General features: G+C 38.8%; 1 protein-coding gene across 5 annotated transcripts in view; it reads right to left on the bottom strand.

The window, feature by feature from the left end:
• Positions 1-22,334, bottom strand: part of AGMO (alkylglycerol monooxygenase) — a 193,045-nt gene that overhangs the window by 69,591 nt on the left and 101,120 nt on the right. For 3 of the 5 annotated variants that reach the window (XM_058182036.1, XM_058182033.1, XM_058182034.1), the window contains 2 exons: positions 17,831-17,913; positions 14,497-14,602 (listed from right to left, as the gene is read on the bottom strand). The exons of 1 other annotated variant lie outside the window; for it this stretch is intronic. In XM_058182036.1, the coding sequence (XP_058038019.1) occupies positions 14,497-14,602; positions 17,831-17,913 (189 nt within the window). The remainder of the gene's footprint in view (positions 1-14,496; positions 14,603-17,830; positions 17,914-22,334) is intronic. One more of the 5 variants, XR_009155004.1, reaches the window with a different exon arrangement.

Genomic DNA, 22,334 nt, shown 5'->3' with positions numbered 1-22,334 from the left:
AGAAAACACACTTCTAGTCCCTGCCAGTTGACAATGATTATTTGACAGGATCTGCAGCATGCCCAGTTTGCCAAATTGAATTGGACGAGTAGGGCTCTTGGAAAAAGATGGACCCTTAGGTAATCCAGTATAATTGTTACTATGATTATATAATTTCTTTAAAGCCTTGCCACATCAAAAGCAAACATGGGAAATGATCCTACATTCCATCTTTTCCATGAGTGCAAGTCAAAATGATGGAATGCTATGAGGCGAGCTCTTGTAGAAATATTTGGCAAACTTTCTACCTGACTTCTCTGATACACATAACTTATGGCAAATACATATAAATCAGGAAGATAATGGAATTATCCAAGAAACGTAATATATTTTGCTGCATGCAGCAAAGAATGAGATAATTCCTTTTTATTTCCATATCCAAAACCTGATTAGATTAGCAGTTTATTTAACATTGCCACTGCAGCACAATTCTACAATGAAGTCAATAGGACTCATAGAGCACAGAATTTGCTTTTCTTAAGTGATATTTACCTAACTCTTAATATCTGCTGTCTGAGATAGTATTCTGCCTAATGATTTGTCTGCAAAGCAACAGTCACGATATAAGTGTATAGTATAAAGCAGTTGGCTTGATTAATTTCATCAAGTATATGAAATTAATCAAGCCAACTGCTTTATGCTATACAATCAGGGTTGAAATTCAGCCGGTTCTATCCAGCTTGGGCAAACCAATAGTGGCGGCTGCGGGAGGCTCCGCCAACCCACATGGATATCATGACATCACTTTTTTGGATGCAAAGGCTTTGCGCAAGTGCAGAAGGCTTTGCGCATGCACAGATGACAGTAGGGAAGGTAACTGAATTTCACCCTGTATACAATGGTATTTATGATGTACAAAACTATTAAATCTTTCTACAAAACGTTAGAAATTGATTGCTGTAATACTTTACAAAATACTGTGATGTATATATCACAAGCATCATGGAATAGTCAGTATTTATTATTTGTTTTGTGTTGTCCGAACTAAATTACATGTTATCTTTAATATATAGCAGGGGTGTCAAACTCACGACCCATTGGCTGGATGCATCACATGCTGGTCACATCCTCGGTTTATTGAAGGGAGAAAAAGTCATGATACATCATGTGATAACAAGATAATGACATGAGTTGGACACCCGTGATATATAGTATGCAACCACTATAAAGTCTCATTTTATTTTCAGTTCTACTGAATCTTTAAAAATGATTGATAGATTTCTTACTATTTTCAATGAGAACTTGAATTTTCAAATACATCTGTTAAAATTGATCCAACTATAATTTTTATTTTCTTGGATTATTGATTTGGGTTAAATTTACTAGACCTATGCAAGCCATACGGTGAATTGCTTTGTTTTTAGCCTTGTGCATCTATTCCCCAAAGCTGCAAATTAGATATAGCAGCTCAAAGGATTTGTGCTATTGCTTCAGAGCCCCCCGAAGATTTCCTTGGTGCCTCTATATTCACAGAAGACATTCCAGTTTCAGATAGCAAAGCAAATATCTGAGGATTTGAGAAGTGAATCCAGTGGAGCAATTTGCTTGTTGAATGATTTGCACAACCCAAGGGCAGGCTTCTATTATACTATTGTCACGACACTACATTAATTATTGCAACATTTCTTAAACTATTTTACTTTGGCTGAAAACTTTCACAATGATATTGTTGGAATAATTATTTTCCCTTCTCATTTTCACATCAGAAGTAAGGAGATTCAGAATTCCACTTAGCCCACATCTCAATCCTTCAGAGATCATACTACTTACATCTTTAATGCTGCTGTTTGATTTGAAGGTTTAAACTACCATTAATTGCTATATATTTTAAAAAAAACTATTTTGAAATAATTAGTTGAATACAAATAGTAATAATAATACTAATATAGAGAGAACCAGTTTTGTCTAGTAGTTAAGGCAACAGCACAGCAAGCCCCAGGCAGTGAATTCAAGCTCCACTCTAATCTGTGAGTGTTATCTCTCTCTCTCTCTCAGCCCAAATAAACTTCCAAAGCAGGGGTGAAATGTTCCCAGTTTGGACTGGATCGCCCGATCTGGTAGCGATAGTGGCGGGTGGTTCAGAGAACCAATAGCAAAAATTCCTGCCCCCCCCTGCACGATCATCAGAGGGTTTTTTTTTTAACTTTTAAAAGCATTTTTTCTTCGGCCGAAAAAATACTTTTAAAAGTAAAAAAAAAGCTTCTGATAATTGTGCGGCTCAGCTGGGATCATCAGAACCCTTTAAAATCATTTTTTCTACAACCTCTTTAGCTGAAGAGTTGCCTGATCATCATAGTCTTTTAAAAGCATGTTTTTTACAACCACTTTGGTTAAAGAGGCTGTAAAAAAAGCTTTTAAAAGGTTCTGGCAATCAGGCAACTCAGCTGGGATTGTCAGAACCCTTTAAAAGCATATTTTCTACAAGCTTTTCAGCCAAAGAGGCTGTAGAAAAAATGCTTTCAAAAAATTCTGCCAATCAGGCAATTCATCTGGGATCATCAGAACCCTTTAAAAGCTTTTTTTCCTCTGGCGATCCCAGATGAGTTGCCTGATCATCACAGGCTTTTAAAAGCATTTTTTACAACCTCTTTGGCCGAAGAGGTTGTATAAAAAATGCTTTTAAATGTAAAAAAAAGAAAAATGGCCAGTCACATTACACCCCCCCCCAACCAAGCCATGCCCACAGAACCGGTAGTAACAAATTTTACATTTCACCCCTGTTGTTGTTACAGCAAGGTTGTTATTGCTGTAGGGAAAACAGGAGAAGGACGGTATGTTGCCTTGAGTTATTTGTAAAAATTATAAAGGTAGAATACAAATAAATAATAAATACATATACATAAGCAAGTTTAATGTCATTCTGAAGCTATTAAAACAAAACCTCAGTTATTCAGATATGGCTGTGAAGTCTGATTCTCTTTGCAGATTTTTTCTTAAACTTCTTATTAACAATATCTTGATAAACAGTGGGTCCTAGTTTTAGGACATAGTTAAGCTCATATTTAAAGGTACAATATCCTTTTTAGATTAAAGATGTAAATTTTTTTCAGGACAATTGTAAAAGAATAGGATGTAAACCATCTAGCTGACAATTGGTAATTAAAGTGGTTTCTATGAAGTTTTAGCTATTTAGATAAAACAGCTGAAATACTTTTAAATGCTCATTCTTGTACAAGGAAAAGGGTTAGCATCATATTGTTAACACTATCTAGGAAAAATTGCATTCTATATTGTACACAAATTATTGCCTTGAGTTGTCAAATACGAATGACATAAATAGTGCCAGATGTTTCTCTTATAGCAAGTACTACAGAAAATTTCATAATTTCTAGTTATATACAACTGTTAGGTAGAATCTCACAACCAAGAGGTCCTAACAATAAATGTTTTGTTTACTTTTCTATGAAGAACAGATGTTTAAGTCTCATCTTCAATGATAATACTTGACAGTTTCCAATCTGACTTGTTTTGGTCTTCCTCAAATATATACTTTCTGATTGTAATTAAGCCCAAAGAAAATCTGTCTCTTGATTTTACTGCCTGAAGCTGCAGCTGTTGGCTGACATTATCAAAGCCTCACAATTGCAAACTCACGTGCAAATCTCATCAAGAGTAGACATTTCTAATTAATTCCAGAAGTCTTTCCTTTGTTCAGATCAGGAGACAGAAGAAAAATAATGATCAGCTTCCAAACAGTGGGTGTTGAGCTTCAGCATGGAGATTTTAAAAGCTCTAACTTGGCTGCCCCACCAGAACTGCAGAACAATTTTACAGTCAATTGGCCACAGCATTTGAAACTATACATCATCATCTGTAGTAGATGATAATGAAGCTAACATAACTACAAATAGAATAATGGTAATGAATCTCACAATATTTGGAAAGCAATATTTCCAAAGGAGATCTTTACCACTTGTGCCATCATCTTATTGAAAATATCTATCATACTACCTGATGAGTATGGTATCAACAGTATGGCTTGTGTTTATTTAAACAAGAGTAGGCAATTGTGGTGGTCAGGATAGCACTTACTATTTTGAGAGAAAGGTCAGCTGAGTCATCTGGTGCTCACTTAAAGAATCATCAGAGAGAAGATTTTCAAAAGTTTTGAACACTGGGGGTGAGGGGAGTTCTCCAAATAACCCAAAACAATTTGTGCAAATCAGTATTTTGGGGGAGGGGATCTGGATGTCATAAAAAGGAGCTGTACATGTTCCTTCTTGCTTCAAACGTTCTACTATCATCCCAGTGACGAAAAAGCCCACCATCAAGTAACAGAATAACTACAGACCAGTTGCTCTAAAATCTGTAGTTATGAAAATCTTTGAAAAGGCTACTGCTGTCCCATTTGAAAACCATCATAGATCCACTGTTAGACCCCTTGCAATTTGCATACCGAGCAAATAGATCAACAGATGATGCTATTAATATGGCTCTGCACTACATCCTACAGCATCTTGAATCTCCAAAGACCTACGCAAGGGTCCTCTTTGTAGACTTTAGTTCAGCATTCAATACCATCATTCCAGATACATTTCTAACTAAGCTAAACCAGCTACAGGTACCTGAACAGATTTGCAAGTGGATCATAAGCTTCCTAACAAACAGGAAGCAGCAGGTGAAGCTAAGCAGAATCACATCAGATACCTGTACAATTAGACAGCGCTCCCCCAAGGCTGTGTGCTCTCCCCACTTCTCTTTGTATACCAATGACTGAATCTCTAATGATCCATCTGTTAAATGACTGAAGTTCGCAGATGACACAACAGTGATCGATCTCATTCGAGACAATGATGAATCCACATACAGACGGGAGGTTGAACAAGTAGCCTCATGGTATGACCAGAACAATCTGGAACTGAACACACTCAAAACTGTAGAAATGGTAGTAGACATTAGGAGAAACCTTTCCACCTCTTACAATACTAGACAACAGAGTATCCACAGTTGAGACCTTCAAATATCTAAGTTCTACCATATCTCAAGATCTAAAATAAACAGCTAACATCAAAAACGTCATCAAAAAAGGACAACGAATAATGTTCTTACTGTGCCAACTCAGAAAGCTCAAACTGCCCAAGGACCTGCCGATACAGTTCTGCAGAGGAATTACTGAGTCTGTCATCTGCACTTCTATATCTTTCGGGTTTGGTTCTGCTACCCAACAAGACAGACACAGACTTCAGAGGATAATTAGAACTGCAGAAAAAACAATGGCTATCAACCTGCCTTCCATTGAGGACCTGTATACTGCACGAGTCAAAAAGAGGGCTGTGAAAATATTTACAGATCCCTTCATATTCTGGACATAAACTGTTTCAACTCCTACCCTCAAAATGACACTACAGAGCACTGCACACCAGAACAACTAGACACAAGAACAGTTTCTTCCCGAATGCCATCACTCTGCTAAACAAATGATTCCCTCAACACTGTCAAACTACTGACTAAATCTGCACTACTATTAATCTTCTCATCGTTCCCACCACCCATCTCCTTCCACTTATGACTGTATGTCTGTAATCTTGTTGCTTTTTTTTTATTAAAGAGTTTTACAAAGGATTTTTTCATTACCTCCCACTTCCCTCCCCACACACCGTCATCCCCACCCTGGACTTCCCAGAGCAAAATACAGGGCATAAGATCTAACAATCATAAGCTAGAATACACTAATTATCCATAAATTCCCATCCCTCCCCTATAACCTCAACTCTCCTTCTCCATAATAAAGAAAAGAAAAGGAAATGTTCATTCATAAGATATTTGATGTTTCTACATCCAATAATTGTTCTAAATGTAGTCAGTCCATCTTCTTTATTCCAGAATATTTTCTTGTGTGTATTCATTCAAGTACACTGAAATTTCCGCCACTTCCAACAGTTCAGTACTTTTAACATCCAGTCTTTGATAATAAGCAAATATTCCATCTTCCAATGTTACACTAACATTAATCTAACTAAATATTAAATTTAAAATCAGTAGTCCCTATTACCAATCCTTAATTATACCCAATAACATCAATTACTAATTAAACATTATCTTCTTCTAATTTTTTATATAATCAACCAAACTTTAACGTTTTATAACTTTTTTGTCTCTTAACTTTTTAACTTATATAAAATTAACATTTAACCCAATTTTTCCCTCCCCTATATTTCTATCACAATGAATTACCAAATATTTTATAACAGTTTTATCATACGAGACTTAAGGGCCGGTTTAGCTCTGCCTGGTAAGGCCTGTTATTAAGAACACAAAGCCTGCAATTACTGCAGGTTCGAGCCCGGCCCAAGGTTGACTCAGCCTTCCATCCTTTATAAGGTAGGTAAAATGAGGACCCAGATTGTTGGGGGGGCAATAAGTTGACTTTGTAAAAATATACAAATAGAATGAGACTATTGCCCTATACATTGTAAGCCGCCCTGAGTCTTCGGAGAAGGGCGGGGTATAAATGTAAACCAAAAAAAAAAAAAAAACCAATTCCATTTCTTTTTTCATTTTTTCCCAACACTTTATATGACCCAATATCAATTTTTGTCCAACATACCTAAATCCACCATATATAATAAAATAACATCAATATATCTCCCACATCTAATTTACAGATTAAAACAAGTACACCCCAAATTAATTTCCAAATACCATCTATAAAACATTTTATATAAGAAAAAAAATTTTCCTTGAGTTTTATACTTATCTAGTTAACTACTTACTAAGACCAAATATAAATTATCCTTTCTACTTTTTATATCCAAAAATTTTGCTTGTGATTTACCCTTTCCCATAAAAAGAAACTCTTTTCATTTGAGATTGTTGCTTCTTTACTCCTTGTTCTTTACGTTTAGTAATTACAATCATTCTTTGCTCTTCCCCTGCTGCTTTCAGCCTTTCTTCCTTAATCACAGCCTCTACTTTGCTTTGCTACGTTCTCACACTTTTTAACCACTTCCACTTCTCTTCCCATTTTAACTTCTAACAGTGGTGGAGTTCCAGCCTTCAATACATTAGTATAAAAATCTCTTGCTTTAAACACCGTATTAAGTCGATAATTCTCTCCTGCATAATTTACTGTTAGTTCAGCTGGAACATCCCATCTAAACCGTATGTGACGATTTCTAAATTCGTCCACCAAAAAAGCAAACTCTTTTCTATTTCTTAAAATTTTAGAAGGAATTTCTTTTAGCACTAATACCGCTTGTCCTAATATTTGAGTTTTATTTTTATAAGACACTTGTAAAATCTCAGTCCTAATCTTCCTAGTTGTAAAATAAATTACTACATTTCTTGGTAACTGTCTTTCTTTTGCAGCCCATGAATTAACACGATAGATTTTTTTCAATTTGCGTTTTAAAATCTACAGGTTTCTGTCCAATCATCTGTGCAAAAACCTCTGCAAAGACATCTTTTAAATTCTCTTGCTTATTTTCTTTCAAATCTCTCACTCTCAATGCAGATTCCATTACTCTATATTGGAACAAAACCCATTCTTCTTCTGCAGTCCCTACCTTGGTCTGAAGCTCCTCTATTTTATTTTTTAATACCAAATTAACTTGATTAACTTCTTCAACTCTTTCATCCAACTGTTTTGTATATTCAAAAAAACTTTTAAATGCTGCCACCGTATCTTCTTTTATCTCTTCGTCTTGAGCTGCAAGTGTGTCTTTAATTTTCATTATTTTCTCTTCAATTTCCTTAAACTTTTGGTCTATAGCAAAAATTTGAGCCTTGAGAAATTCCTTCAACTCTTCTTGTGATTTATATATTTGAGCTAACGAGGCATCTGTTTCTTTAGAAACAGCAGGCTTTAATTTTTATTTATTTATTTTGTCACAACAGTATACACAAGCATCAACATAAATCAGCAAAATATCATATAAGCATATATATGAGCAAAAGTATGTAATAATTGTATTATTATCAGGTGAGATCATCAGTGGTTTTGGGGTGAGGTACCAACTGTACGCTGATGATACGCAGCTGTACTTTTCCACCCCAGGCCACCCCAACGAAGCTATCGAAGTACTGTCCCAGTGTCTGGAGGCCGTACGGGTCTGGATGGGGAGAAACAGGCTCAAGTTCAATCCCTCCAAGACGGAGTGGCTGTGGATGCCAGCACCCCGGTACAGTCAGCTGCAGCCGCGGCTGACTGTTGGGGGCGAGTCATTGGCCCCAATGGAAAGGGTGCGCAACTTGGGCGTTCTCCTGGATGGGTGGCTGTCCTTTGAAGATCACCTGACGGCCGTCTCCAGGAGAGCTTTTTACCAGGTTCACCTGACTTGCCAGTTGCGCCCCTTCCTTGACCGGGATGCCTTATGACGGTCACTCATGCTCTTGTTACCTCTCGCTTGGATTACTGCAATGCTCTCTACATGGGGCTCCCCTTGAAGAGCATCAGAGGCTCCACTTGGTTCAGAATGCAGCTGCGCGGGTGATAGAGGGAGCCGCTCATGGCTCCCACGTAACACCTCTCCTACGCAGGCTGCACTGGCTACCTGTGGTCTTTTGGGTGCACTTCAAGGTGCTGGTTACTACCTTTAAAGCGCTCCATGGCTTAGGACCGGGTTACTTACGGGACCGCCTACTGCCATCGACGACCACTCACCGACCCGTGCATTCTCACAGAGAGTGACTCCTTAGGGTGCCGTCCGCCAAACAATGTCGGTTGGCAGCCCCCAGAGGAAGGGCCTTCTCTGTGGGGGCTCCCACCCTTTGGAATGAACTTCCCCCTGGACTTCGCCAACTTCCTGACCTTCGAACCTTCCGCCGCGAGCTGAAGACATATTTATTCATCTGTGCAGGACTGGCATAGGGTTTTAGATTTTATTTGGCTTTAATTTTAGTGGGTTTTATCGTTTTAAAGATATTTTAATTCGGGCCAAATTGAATAAGTTTTTTAAATATTATTTTATTCTGTATTTATATTGGTGTCTTTTTATCTGGCTGCAAACCGCCCTGAGTCCTTCGGGAGAAGGGCGGTATAAAAATTTGATTAAATAAATAAATAAATAAATAAATTTGATATAATATAAGGAAACATTAGGATAGGAACGGTAGGCACTTTTGTGCTCTTATGCACGCCCCTTATAGTCCTCTTAGGAATGGGGTGAGGTCAGCTTTAACCAAAAACTGTCTACCATGAGGTCAATGTAGACAGTTTTTGGTTAAAGCTTTTGGGAGTTTGAGAAGAGACACAGATTCAGCTAGTGTGTTCCAAGTGTTGACAACTCTGTTACAAAAATCATATTTTCTGCAATCAAGATTGAAGCCATTAACATTAAGTTTGAATATATTGTTTGCTCTTGTATTATTGCGATTGAAGCTGAAGTAGTCTTTAACAGGAAGGACATTGCAATAGATGATTCTGTGTGTTAAACACAGGTCTTGTCAGAGTCGGCGGAGTTCTAAGTTTTCTAATCCCAGGATTTCAAGTCTGGTGGTGTAAGGTATTTTGTTGTTTTCAGAGGAGCGGAAAACTCTTCTTGTAAAATATTTCTGGACACGTTCAATTGTATTATTATAAGAGATGTGGCGTGGGTTCCAGACAGGTGAGCTGTGTTCAAGAATTGGTCTAGCAAATGTTTTGTAAGCTCTGGTTAGTAGTATAGAGTTTTTTGGAAAAGAAGCTACGCAAAATTAGGTTTACTTAGAGCCTTTTTTGCTATACGGTGGTTCCGTCCCAGGCGCCTGATGGACCCTGAGAGGTTCCAGACGGAGCTTGGGCCATTCCCTGAGGATCTGGCCCACGGCACGACTGAGGAACTGGTCGTGGCCTGGGAGCAGGCCGCGGCCGGGGCCCTGGATCGTGTCACGCCTTTGCGGCCTCTGACCCGGCGTAGATCTCGTCCGGCCCCTTGGTTCTCCGAGGGGCTGAGGGAGATGAAACGCCGGAGAAGACACCTAGAGAGCACCTGGAGGTCCAGTCGCTCCGAAGCTGATCGGACACTAGTTAGGACCTATACTAGGACCTACCTAGTGGCAATGAGGGAAGCGAGGCGCCCACGCCCACCCTCATTGCGTCGGCAGATAACCGCCCGGCCGCCCTGTTTTGGGTGACCCGCTCTCTCCTACATCAGGAGGTGCGGGATGACCCTTTGCAGGGACGAGCCGAGGAGTTTAGTGGTTATCTATACGATAAAATCGCTCAGCTGAGGGACGGTATGGACCGAATTTGGGATGATCCAAGCGAGGGAGAGGAGGCACGTCTTGTTGAGCACATTTGGGATGAGTTTGACCCTGTGGCTCCCGAGGACGTGGACAGGTTGTTGGGGAGGCTTCACGGCACGACATGTTTACTGGACCCGTGCCCTTCCTGGCTGGTACTGGCCACTCAGGCGGTGACACGAGGCTGGCTCCAGAGGATTATCAACGCTTCTTTCTTGGATGGGGTTTTCCCTGCCGCCTTGAAAGAGGCGGTGGTGAGACCCCTCCTTAAGAAGCCCTCTTTGGACCCAGCTATTTTGGCTAATTATCGTCCAGTCTCCAACCTTCGCTTTGTTGCGAAGGTTGTAGAGAGTGCCGTGGCGCGACAGCTGCCCCAACACCTGGATGAAGATGTCTATCTAGACCCGTTCCAGTCCGGCTTCCGACCCGGATACAGCACGGAGACAGCTTTGGTCGCATTGGTGGATGATCTCTGGAGGGCCAGGGACAGGGGATATTCCTCTGCCCTGGTCCTATTAGACCTCTCAGCGGCATTCGATACCATCGATCATGGTATCCTGCTGCGCCGGTTGGGGGAATTGGGAGTGGGAGGCACCGTACATCGGTGGTTCTCCTCCTATCTCTCCGACCGGTCGCAGACGGTGTTGACAGGGGGGCAGAGGTCGACCGCGAGGGGCCTCACTTGTGGGGTCCCTCAGGGGTCGATTCTCTCGCCCCTGCTGTTCAACATCTACATGAAGCCGTTGGGTGAGATCATCAGTGGTTTCGGGGTGAGATACCAGCAGTACGCTGACGACACCCAGCTGTACTTTTCCACCCCGGACCACCCCAATGAAGTTGTTGAAGTGCTGTCCCGGTGTTTGGAGGCTGTACGGGTCTGGATGGGGAGAAACAGGCTCAAGCTTAATCCCTCCAAGACGGAGTGGCTGTGGATGCCGGCACCCCGATTCAGTCAGCTGCAGCCGCGGCTGGCTGTTGGTGGCGAGTTACTGGCCCCAAAGGATAGGGTGCGCAACTTGGGTGTCCTTCTGGATGATCGGCTGTCGTTTGAAGACCATTTGACGGCCGTCTCCAGGAGGGCCTTCCACCAGGTTCGCCTGGTTCGGGATGCCTTATGCACAGTCACTCATGCGCTCGTTACCTCTCGCTTGGATTACTGTAATGCTCTCTACATGGGGCTCCCCCTGAAGTGCGCTCGGAGGCTTCAGTTAGTCCAGAATGCAGCTGCGCGGGTGATAGAGGGAGCTACACGTAGCTCCCATGTAACACCGCTCCTGCGCAGACTGCACTGGCTGCCTGTGGCCTTCCGGGTGCACTTTAAGGTGTTGGTTATGACCTTTAAAGCGCTCCATGGCTTAGGACCTGGGTACTTACGGGACCGCCTGCTGTTACCATACGCCTCCCACCGACCTGTACGCTCCCACAGAGAGGGACTTCTCAGGGTGCCGTCCGCCAAACAATGTCGGCTGGCGGCCCCCAGGGGAAGGGCCTTCTCTGTGGGGGCTCCCACACTCTGGAACGAGCTTCCCCCGGGTTTACGCCAAATACCTGACCTTCGGACATTTCGTCGCGAACTCAAGACTCACCTTTTTATCCGCACGGGGCTGGCTTAAATTGGGATTTTAATCTTAAATTTATTAATTTTAAATGGGGTTTTAGTAGGGTAAATTTTAATCATTGGGCTAATTTAAATAAGTTTTTTAAATCGTATTTTAAATTTGTATATTGTATTGCCGATTTTTATTATGCCTGTACACCGCCCTGAGTCCTTCGGGAGAAGGGCGGTATAAAAATCAAATAAAATAAATAAATAAATAAATAAATGTAGTTGCAGTAGGCACAGAAGCCATCTTACTTAAACTTTGTACTTTGCAACAAAGTCAAATCTGTTCATAAACTCCTTATTTGGGTTGAGTAAATAAATTCTATAGTCCTTCAACTTTTCTCTTTAACATTTCTTCACATAAATATAAAATCCAGCAAGTTTAAACAGAGTTAAGGGTGCTAATGATACTAACGAGGACTTCCTTAACTTTTGCTTTCACGCCCTATTAAGCAGATGCGCCATTTCCTTTCTTCTCCAATACTGTTCAAAGATCGAGTTGAGGTTTGGTGCTTACATCAGCCTTTCCTCCTGCCATTGCTCCGTCTGCTTAAGGTAAATTAGAATTAGTCTTCATCTTGATAGCAGAGATGGTCATGGCGTTTTGTTCTACATTAATGCAGAGGCATCCCGGATCCGGAGCTTTCACCAGGCTTAAATAGGGAGCTCTCACCCTTGGAGTCCCTAGAATTTTTTCTGGGGCTCTCGGTGAGCTCTACCTCCACCTGGCAGCTCACCTTTCCCTCTTCTCCCAAGGAAAAGGTTTCCAAGCCGTCAGAAAGCTGATGTGCGCTGTCTAGACAACTTTAACAAGATCACGGGGCTGGTGGTCCGAAAAGACCGTCTCCAACGCCTACAGCGCCACTGGAACTAATCTTGTTGCTTGTATTCTTACGATTTATATTGATATTGTTTCCTAATTGCTTATTTGTACCCTATGACTATCATTACATATTGTATCTTACGATTCTTGATGAATGTATCTTTTCTTTTATGTAGACTGAGAGCATATGCACCAAGACAAATTTCTTGTGTGTCTAATCACTTGGCCAATAAAAAATTCTACTCTATTTTATTTACATGTGGCTTGCAAGATGTCCATCTTTATTTTCCATCAATATATGATACCAACCTTTAAGGCCCCAAAAGGCAACTAGATTTTCTTGGTTTTTATTTCTCTTTGAAAACATTCATCGAAGAAGCTTCGTCAGGTCTGAACTTTTGAAAAGCACCTTTGGAATAATGAGCTGGATGATTGAGAATCTCCACAGGCATTCAACCTTTAAGGCCTCATTTTTCCTTATCACTTTCTCTCTTAATCTATCTATAATTGCCTTCAGCAGATATAATTCCTCCACAGGGTATGAGCAATGGGTAAAGAACTTTTCTAAATTTAGAAATATCAAGTTTGAGGGTTGCATTGGGTTTTTGCAATGCATCAAGGATTGCACTCCAAAACTTGATGAAACTATTTTTTATTATTGATGGAATAATTGGCTCAGCTTAAAATCTTATGAGCAAGAAGATAACAACAGCCAGGAATTATCCATAGGGGTAGGTAACTTGTGGAGAGGGAGCAGAGGGCAAGAAATTGAGGATTCATAGAAGTAAAGTGCTAACCTAATTGGTGGGAATGAAAGCGGACAAAAAGAGCTGGAGAAGATAAAAAGCAACAGAAACAAGTATAGCTATGGGAGTAATTAATAGGTAAAGTGTCTACAAGTACTCCCTGACATACAACTGTAATTAAGGTACAGTTTTGGTCGTACATTATGAGAGTTGTAAAGTGGGTCACCATATGACCATCTGATTTTTTTTTACATTTTTTGTTGCAGTCGTTAAGCGAATGCAGCTGTCACGAAGCAAATGTGACAATCATTAAGCAAACCCATTGTTTGCTATGGGGAGAGGGTTGCCAGAAAATGGAAGTAAGCAGTGGTTTCCAGCACAAACATCATACACTGTGGTTACAATATCTCTCCACAGGGCACTGCAAATGGATGTAAAATGAGCTGGTTGCTGAGCATCCAAAATGCAGTCATGTAACTATGGAGTGTTGGTCATTGTAACTTCGAATCTGACATATATATCTCTTTTTGGGTCCATCATAATTTTAAATGGCTGCTGAAAAACCATATTATATGTTAAGGACTACTTGTATTGGCAGAAAGTAGCTTAGGAGACAGACATAGGGAAAGTGGGCATAAAGTTGCATTTTCTCAAGTTACTTGATACCTCCAGCCATACTTTTCTATCTTTTATATGTCTGATATATTTTAAGCAGAGTCTTACAAACTGTAAGATCTTTTAACATTTTCAACGTATTTTGAGTTCTTTGGAAAGAAAGCAATATAGAAAGAATAAATAAATACTATACAGAAGTTTTTATAGAAACATTGATTAGCTGAAATATTTAATATCTATATCAACAATTGTGCTAATTTAAAATGTGTGAACATAATTAACATTTTTAGAAGTATGAATAAACAAATTATATAGATTATACTTTAAATAATTCATTTTACAAAGAGAGTAATTTGATAGACATAATATGCATTTTCTACTTAAATTACAATGTCTGTTTCAGAATAACTATTCTTCTCTAAGCTTGTAAAGTATCATCACTTTTGTGAAATAAATGTGCTGTATGGAAATCAATATGAGTAATTCTATAGTAAAACAACTTTTCTTACCTCAGAGGTAGTTGATAAAAGCGCAGAATGTACTTCCAAATATCCAAGCTTCTGCAGAGCAAGAAAAGCAGAGCAACGTGCAGATTCCATGAAAGTCATTTCAGGTCTAAAATTGCAATTTTAAAATGATCAAAATTAATTGACAAACAATTCCCAAGATGATGTGTACCAGTAGTGGGTTGCTACCGGTTCTCCCCAGTTCGCAAGAACCGGTAGTAAACATTTTGAGTAGTTCGGAGAACCGGTAGTAAAAATTCTGCCTGCCCCCTCCCCCAATCTATTGCTGCCTCCCAACTCCCAGCTGATCTGCTAGAAGGAAAAAATCAAGACTCACTTGTCGAAAAAGACAAAAAAAAACCAAGATACCGTCCCTTTAAATTGAGAAGCCAAGAAGCCTCCCAACTGATCAGCTCGCTTCTCAGCCAGGAGATCGCTTGGCAAAGAAGAAATGGGGGGGAAACACTGTTGTTTTAAATTGACAGCAGCTAGAAGCTCCTTTCTGGGTCAGCTGAACAACAAATTGGATAAGAGGAGGAATTCTTATATGGGTCAATGTTTTTGAAGTTTTGGGGTTTGTGCAACATGGGCTTTGTGTTTCTAAAAAGGTTTGGGCAATTTCCATTGTGAAGTATCCTGTCTTGAATGAGTTTTCTGCCTACTTGTAAATGGAGCTGAACTTCTGGCTTCCACTTTATATTATATGTAAGCACCGGTAGCTGTTTTCTGCTTACAAAGTTTTCTTTATGCAGCTGGCAAGAATGTGGAATTCCAGGCAGGTTCCTTGCTAGCAGCTTGATTATTCCTTAATTATCTGGGATATTTTATTTGGGAAATGAAGAGGGAGGAGTTTGATTCCTTCCCAGAACAGATTAGTGGGGTGGGGAAGAAATGGGGATTTTGAAGTAACCTTCCCCTGGAGTGGGGAGGGAATGGGGATTTTAGACTTGCTGTCAAACATCAGCCATAATACTAATGATTGTTTTGAACAATATGCAGGTTGTATTATATGAATGGCTATTTTATATGTGAAATTATGACTGAAACCTATATAGGTTCACACTGTCAGGAAGTTTGTCCTTAGTTTTCGGTTGCTTCTCTCTTTGTTGAGTTTCCATCCATTGCTTCTTGTTTTGCCTTCTGATGCTTTGGAAAATACTTTCTCCCCCCCCCCCTTCTTTCTAGCAGCCCCTTAAAAGACTGTTTCCTATCACACTCTTGGGCAAAGCATGTGAGCCATTTCCTCCTTTCAGTGGTCCATGAAAGTGCATCTATAGCAGAGGTCTCTAACCTTGGCCACTTTAAGACTTTAAAGCAAAGCTGGCTGAGGAATTCTGGGAGTTGAAGTCCATAAGTCTTAAAGTGGCCAAGTTTGGAGACCCCTAATCTATAGTATGTAGATAATAAAGTTGAAAAAAGGTGAACAACATTTTTGCAGAACTATAGATATGTTGAGGCTGGGTGTGACAAGGAATGGCTGGGAGGGGAGGGGCCAGGCGAGGTACCTCTTGGCATGAGAGATATTGAGTTGGCCACGCCTACCCAGTCATATGACCATGAAGCCACACCCACTGTCACATGACCATCAAGCCATGCCCACAAAATAAGCCACGCCCACAGAACCGGTAATAAAAAAAATTAGAACCCACCCCTGATGTGTACATATGGGTTTAAAAGTATCAGATTCCTTTAAATTAATCCTGAAACTTTTGAATCCTTCTGTCAATCCAGGAGTGCAAATCTTCTCAGCTTCTGATTATTGATCATGCTTGATCATTCAGATGAACTATCAACCAAAATATCTCAAGGGAACTTTGTTGCCTATTCTATATCAAAAGTTTGTTTTAAAAAAACATTTAGCTTGGAGAACCTGTTAATTTTTTTAAAAAAATCCTGGAACTGTGATTAAGAGGCAAAGCTTAAGTAATATAAAATTTGCTGGGGTCAAATGAATTTTGTTTTTATGCTTAATTTTTTGATGAACCTCTTCAAATTCTTGTGGAACCCTAGGGTTCCCCAGATAAAAATAGAAAAACCTCAAACCTTACTGCATTGTCTCATAGTCCTATTTATTGTCTCAAGGTCCTAGACCAGAGGTAGTCAACCTTTTTATACCTACCGCCCACTTTTGTATCTCTGTTAGTAGTAAAATTTTCTAACCACCTACCGGTTCCAAATTAATGTGCCATGTATCATCTGCGTATGCCTCTAGCGCATCGTGGATTGGGTTGGGGGGGCATCGGCTACCAACTCTGCTTGTCTGTTACAGCTGGGTGGTGCGGGGGGAGATGTGCGAGCTATTCTGAGACGTGGCTCTTGTTTGAGGTCGCACTATAGCACCATTTAGTTTCACTTACGTAATGTGAACTAAACTTATGCGCGGGCGATACAATTTAATTTAAATTTAATATAATATAATTTAAATTGTCATGGGGAATTTTATGAAAACCTAATGAAAATGTTTTTAATAATGCTATAAAAAAATTTTTAAAATTCAATTAAATTTTTAAAAAAGGAAAGTGCTTCAGTACCGGACAAAACCCCTAGAGTCCACCATGAAAGCTGGAATGCCCACTAGTGGGTGGTAGGTTGACTACTACTGTCCTAGACTCATGATGGCGAACCTATGGCACACATGGAGCCATATTGGTGGGCACCCAAGCATTGCCCTAGTTCAGCTCCAGTGTGCATGCACATGCTGGCCAGCTGATTTTCGGGCCTTCCGGGGGGGTGGGGAAGACCATTTTCACCATTCTCAGGCTCCTAGAAAGCCTCTGGAGCCTGGGGAGGGTGAAAAACGGGCCTACAAGGCCCACCACGCCATCATGTGCCAAAAGCATGGGGAGCATGGGGGCACATTAAATTATGGGTGTGGGCACACATGCACGTGCATGTGTGCCCCCCACACTTCCCCCGCTTTTGACACATGATGGCAAAAAAGTTAGCCATCACTGTCCTAGACTCTTCAAGAAAAAAGCCAAGACAGAATCTAGACAGTTTGCATTTAACTTTTTAATTAAAATTTCCTAGTGGCAACAGGCATCAAAGCACTTAGCATTAAGACATTTGTTTTGCTATTATATGAAAAAAGTCCTCCATTGTTTTTCTCTTTTATTAATACCTAGACAAAAAAAAATCAGAATCGTAAGGATGCATTATTTTCACTTTCACTATTATTCAGAAGAGATATGTAAAATGTTTCCCTTGTTTAAATCACAAAATATCACTTTGACATTTGTCCTCTGTGTGATTTTAGCACCAGAAGAAACTATTTTGGCAGACAAAATGTTTTTACCGTGTAACAAACGGATATAGAAATAAAGGCTCAATTGCCTACCTTTGGTCCATAAGGAAACCAATGGAGGTCAATGTCAGAACAATGTAGCCAACCCTCATGAGGAGAGTTACCTGTGATAACGTCTGTTAAAACAACAAGCAGACAAATTACTCATTTAGGTTAGCTCTCTGGAGAGATATTGTGTTCTAAACTTCCCAGTGAGGTAGTCTGAACTTTCAGTCTCAATTATATGAATTTGTTACTGTCTGCTTTTTGAGTAGTTTGATACTTTAAACTTTACAACTGCAAATCCACTGCAGATCCTCTATTCCTCTTTCATGTCTTTAGGTTTCAAAGCTGAAGGTTACAAAAATTGGATATTTTCCTCCAAATAATTCTTTGCACAATATTACTTTTGAAAAATAATTCTTTCACTCTTATTATGGTTTATTCTCCTGACATTATTTGAACCTTTAATGACCTGAAACAAAGTGGTAGACCTGTTTTCTAAATAAATATCATATCACATATCTGCCTCCTTCTCCAGCCTTTCTCTTACTAGCATTAGATCTTTATATTTTCCAATCTGTATTCTCTGGAGAATCTTAACAACTGAAAAAAATTATCCTGTTAAAAGAAGGGGTGGAAGTACGGAAAGAGAATAAGTCAGACAGTTTAATCTTATATGTATTTTTCTGCTTCGTATCTATTAAATATATTAAATAATATTACTATTTGGAATCTGGACTCTTCATATTTGAATCAAGTGGAACATTAAGTGCATTCAGTTCAATTCAGGTACTTGGTTATAATATACAAATGGTTGAAAGAATTAAAATTTATATTACTTTTTTAAATAAAATGCTGTACTGTTGACATATTTTATCAGAAAAATGATCTAGAATGTATAAAGGTGCTTCAGATCTATGTTGTAAATGTGAACAACAGGAAGGATATTTTATCATGCTTGTTGGCTGGAAAATTTGGGACACAAATGTATACAGTAATTCTGAGGATTTTACAGATAATCCTCAACTTACTATCTGTCATTTGGAGTTAAATTGATCATTTGGAGTTAAAATGGCCTTGAATGGAAGCTTTATGGCCATTGTAAAATGTGATCACATGACCATATTTCAGGCATTTCACAAACTTCTCTCCTTGATGACTGGTTGCAAGATTGCATGGTCATGTGTTTGTGAATTGTGATATTTTTTGCTAACTTCCAGAAGAAAAAGGCTTATTCTTCCAAATTCACTTAAAGACTAATGTTATGTTTAATGACCATTGCAAAAAATGTCAGAAGCTTACTTTGACTTATGACTGCAATGACTTATGATGGGAGTTTTGGTCCCAATTGTGTTCATAAGTTGAAGACTTCCTATAAAAATTAATATTCAATTGAACTTTGATACAATATGGTAAGTGGTCTGAAAAAAATCCATGTCAGATTCTTTTTATATATGATAACCACAGTGAGATTGTTGTTTGTACAGACAGACAGATTTGCCAATATATACAAAGTGGAATGGTTGGTGAAAATATCAGAACTTGCTAAAATAGTTAAATTAACTTGTCTGATTAGAAAAAAATATAATATTTGTTCATTTATTAGTGACAAAAAACTTTTTGCTTAAACTTTAAAAAAATGTTTCTGGTTTATGGATTTGATGGTTAGATAGGATAGTTTATATAAAGAAGAGAGTCATGAAGGTAGTGTTGATGATTTGAAAGCTATTAAATTATTTCTGAAAAGACATGATAGTTGAGAGAGTAGCAATCAACAAGGATGCTGTTGAATAGTCTCAAATTCATCAGCAGCACAAACTCTTTTTCACTGGGTATGGAGAACTCATTAGGCCATCTGACCCAGGCCATTTTTGAGTGGATTTGCTTCACCGAAGATTCAAAAGGCAGCCATCATCCCTAAAGTTTTAACTTCTATTAAACTACAAAAACAGATACATTGCTTTAAATATTCACACAACTTAATCAGTTTATAAGCCAACGCAAATTTTTCATTTGTGCCAACATTTTAACCATAGAACTTTCATACTTCTGATAAAAGTGATGCTAAAAGGTAGTTTATTGCAGCAATTATTCTCAGCACAATATAGTTACTAGCACATTTTATATAATTAAATATACACTGATTTAGACTAAACTATTTTCCCTTAAAGAAAAAGAGAATTTTTAATTGGGAAGCTGCTTACAATACAGGGAGCACAATGGTTCTTAGTACTGCTCAATAAAATTGCAGAAGGAAATGAATTATCATCAGTCTGGCAAATTAATACAACACTCTCATTTAGAAAGGCAAATATAATGTACATCCCTGCTCAAAGTACAAACTAATCTGGTATTCTCTACCATGAACATTTTTAAATGTTCAATATGCTTTGATACCTCAATACTTAGCCAAACCACTGTGGTTTTATCAAGAACTGTGAAACTGATGTAATAGATGTTAACTGCCTACGGAAAAAAACAAGAAGGAGAAAATATCCCTATACAACAACATATATTTACTGCCCTAGGAAAAGTATGTCACCTCATGCATTTCCCAGGATATCAGTTAAATTATACCATTTACCTAGGTTCTGAATTTGCTGGCTACAACTACTGTACTCTAATGTTACCAGCTCAATAACAAGTGCTGAAACAATAAAAGAGAATCTCTCAGTCCTGAAGCATTTTTTCTATCTATACTATCTATACTATCTATACTATCAACTTGTGAAGCTTCCCTGACCTGTTTACAAGTTGCCATAGACAGTGGGATGGGAAATTGCACCTGACAGCTGAACAAGTAATTTACTCCTAAATTATAACAAGATACATTCTGGCTGAGCAAGTCAAGGCCATCTCCATGAATGCCTGGAGGGAGTGACTTCCAAAATCCATGAAATCACCTCGCTGGGGAATGTGATCAGGTGACACATTGTGGGGTGAGGGAAAAACAGGGTCAGAGGCAAGGCGAGAAGGGGGTGAAGTCAGAGTTGGTTTCATCTAGGTAATGCTGACATGGTGCTCCTAATAAAAGACTGGATTTTTATTGCCGGATGGCTTGAGACTCTTAATTGCATTAGGGCACTGGGTCATAACCCTGACATCCACAAGGGATCCACATTCTGACCACTGCCTTCATCTCTGTATAGACCTTGTGACCAGAATGTCCAATCACAACACCTTTTGATTGCTATGTTCCTGATGCTGTTATTATCAGCAGCAAAACATGAAACAGCCTCTAATTTATACTGTATAACAGGAGTTGATATACATCTTCATGACTGAACTGAACCTCAACATGAAGAAAACCAAATATCTTGAGTACAGTGTCCAGGCCAATATTATAGTCAAGATAGATAGATCCAAATTCAATAGTGTTAGCCAGTGCAAACATCTGAGTTCATATATGACTTCAGACTGTAACATATCACTGGATAACTAAGGAGAAATTAACACTGTTACTGATTTTCTATGCAATCAGACAATCTGTCTATATCTGAAACTTAAAATTTACTGAATAATCATCAGACAAGTGGTAATATAAGTTATGGAATATTGGCTAGCAACAAAGAAGCACACTCTCAAAAATATGGAGATAAAAATTCTCAGTGGTTGTGATTAGACAGTGATAAAAGAAGAGATATAAAAATCTTGGTATTGCTTCCACTTCTGAGAAAATATGAGAATTATGCTTGCAGGTATGGCCATGTACTATGTAACAGCAACAACACTGCAGCAAGAATAGCTCTAGATTAACTACAAATCACTGGTCAAAATCACAACAAAAATTGTAAAACATCATCTTGTGAAGATCTATTGTGAGAAACTACATAGCAAGTGAATTAAATCTACAACCCAAGCAGAAAAATACAAGAAAGTGGTAGTATCTGTAGTAATAACAATGATTCCTATAAATTGTAAACCAATAGATGGATATATATGGGTCTTTTTTCTTTGTCTTTGTCTTTTGATTTTTAAACATGATACGAGCAAAGAATTATATGCTAATTTCAGACCTTTCATCAATCATATCAGAATTTTATGATTTAAAATTCATAAATTCTATTGATAGTTGCCAAATGTCCTTTTCTGTCCTTTCTGGAAATATTTCCTATCTATATTATGCCTTGATTAATAAAACTTTTCAGCTTTACCTCATTTCTGTGTTTACTGCTTTTGAATCCATTAACTTCCTATCTACCTTTTAGTATGTCAAAACAAAATCCAAACTTTTGCATTCCGTAAAGTATTTATAAAACAACCCTTATTTTTCCATTGTTCCAAATCAAGAACTTGACACTTAGGTTATTTATTTTTCTCCTGCCAAATAAATCCATTCTGATGATTCTGCTAGATACCATCAATTGCAACTTTTGTATCACAAGCCATGTTCAGTGAAACAAAACTGTTTTCAACAATATCACTTACATAGCCAGTGATTCATTGTCAGTATCCACCTTTCCTTACTAACACCAAACATGGTCAGAATTAATCATCATTTAGGTCCTGGTGAGAAGAAAAGGACATAGAACCAGATCTGAACTGAACTAAACTA

Source organism: Ahaetulla prasina, chromosome 4, assembly GCF_028640845.1.
Source record: "Ahaetulla prasina isolate Xishuangbanna chromosome 4, ASM2864084v1, whole genome shotgun sequence".
NCBI classification, from domain to species: Eukaryota; Metazoa; Chordata; class Lepidosauria; order Squamata; family Colubridae; genus Ahaetulla; species Ahaetulla prasina.
This window is presented reverse-complemented; position numbering and strand designations above follow the sequence as displayed.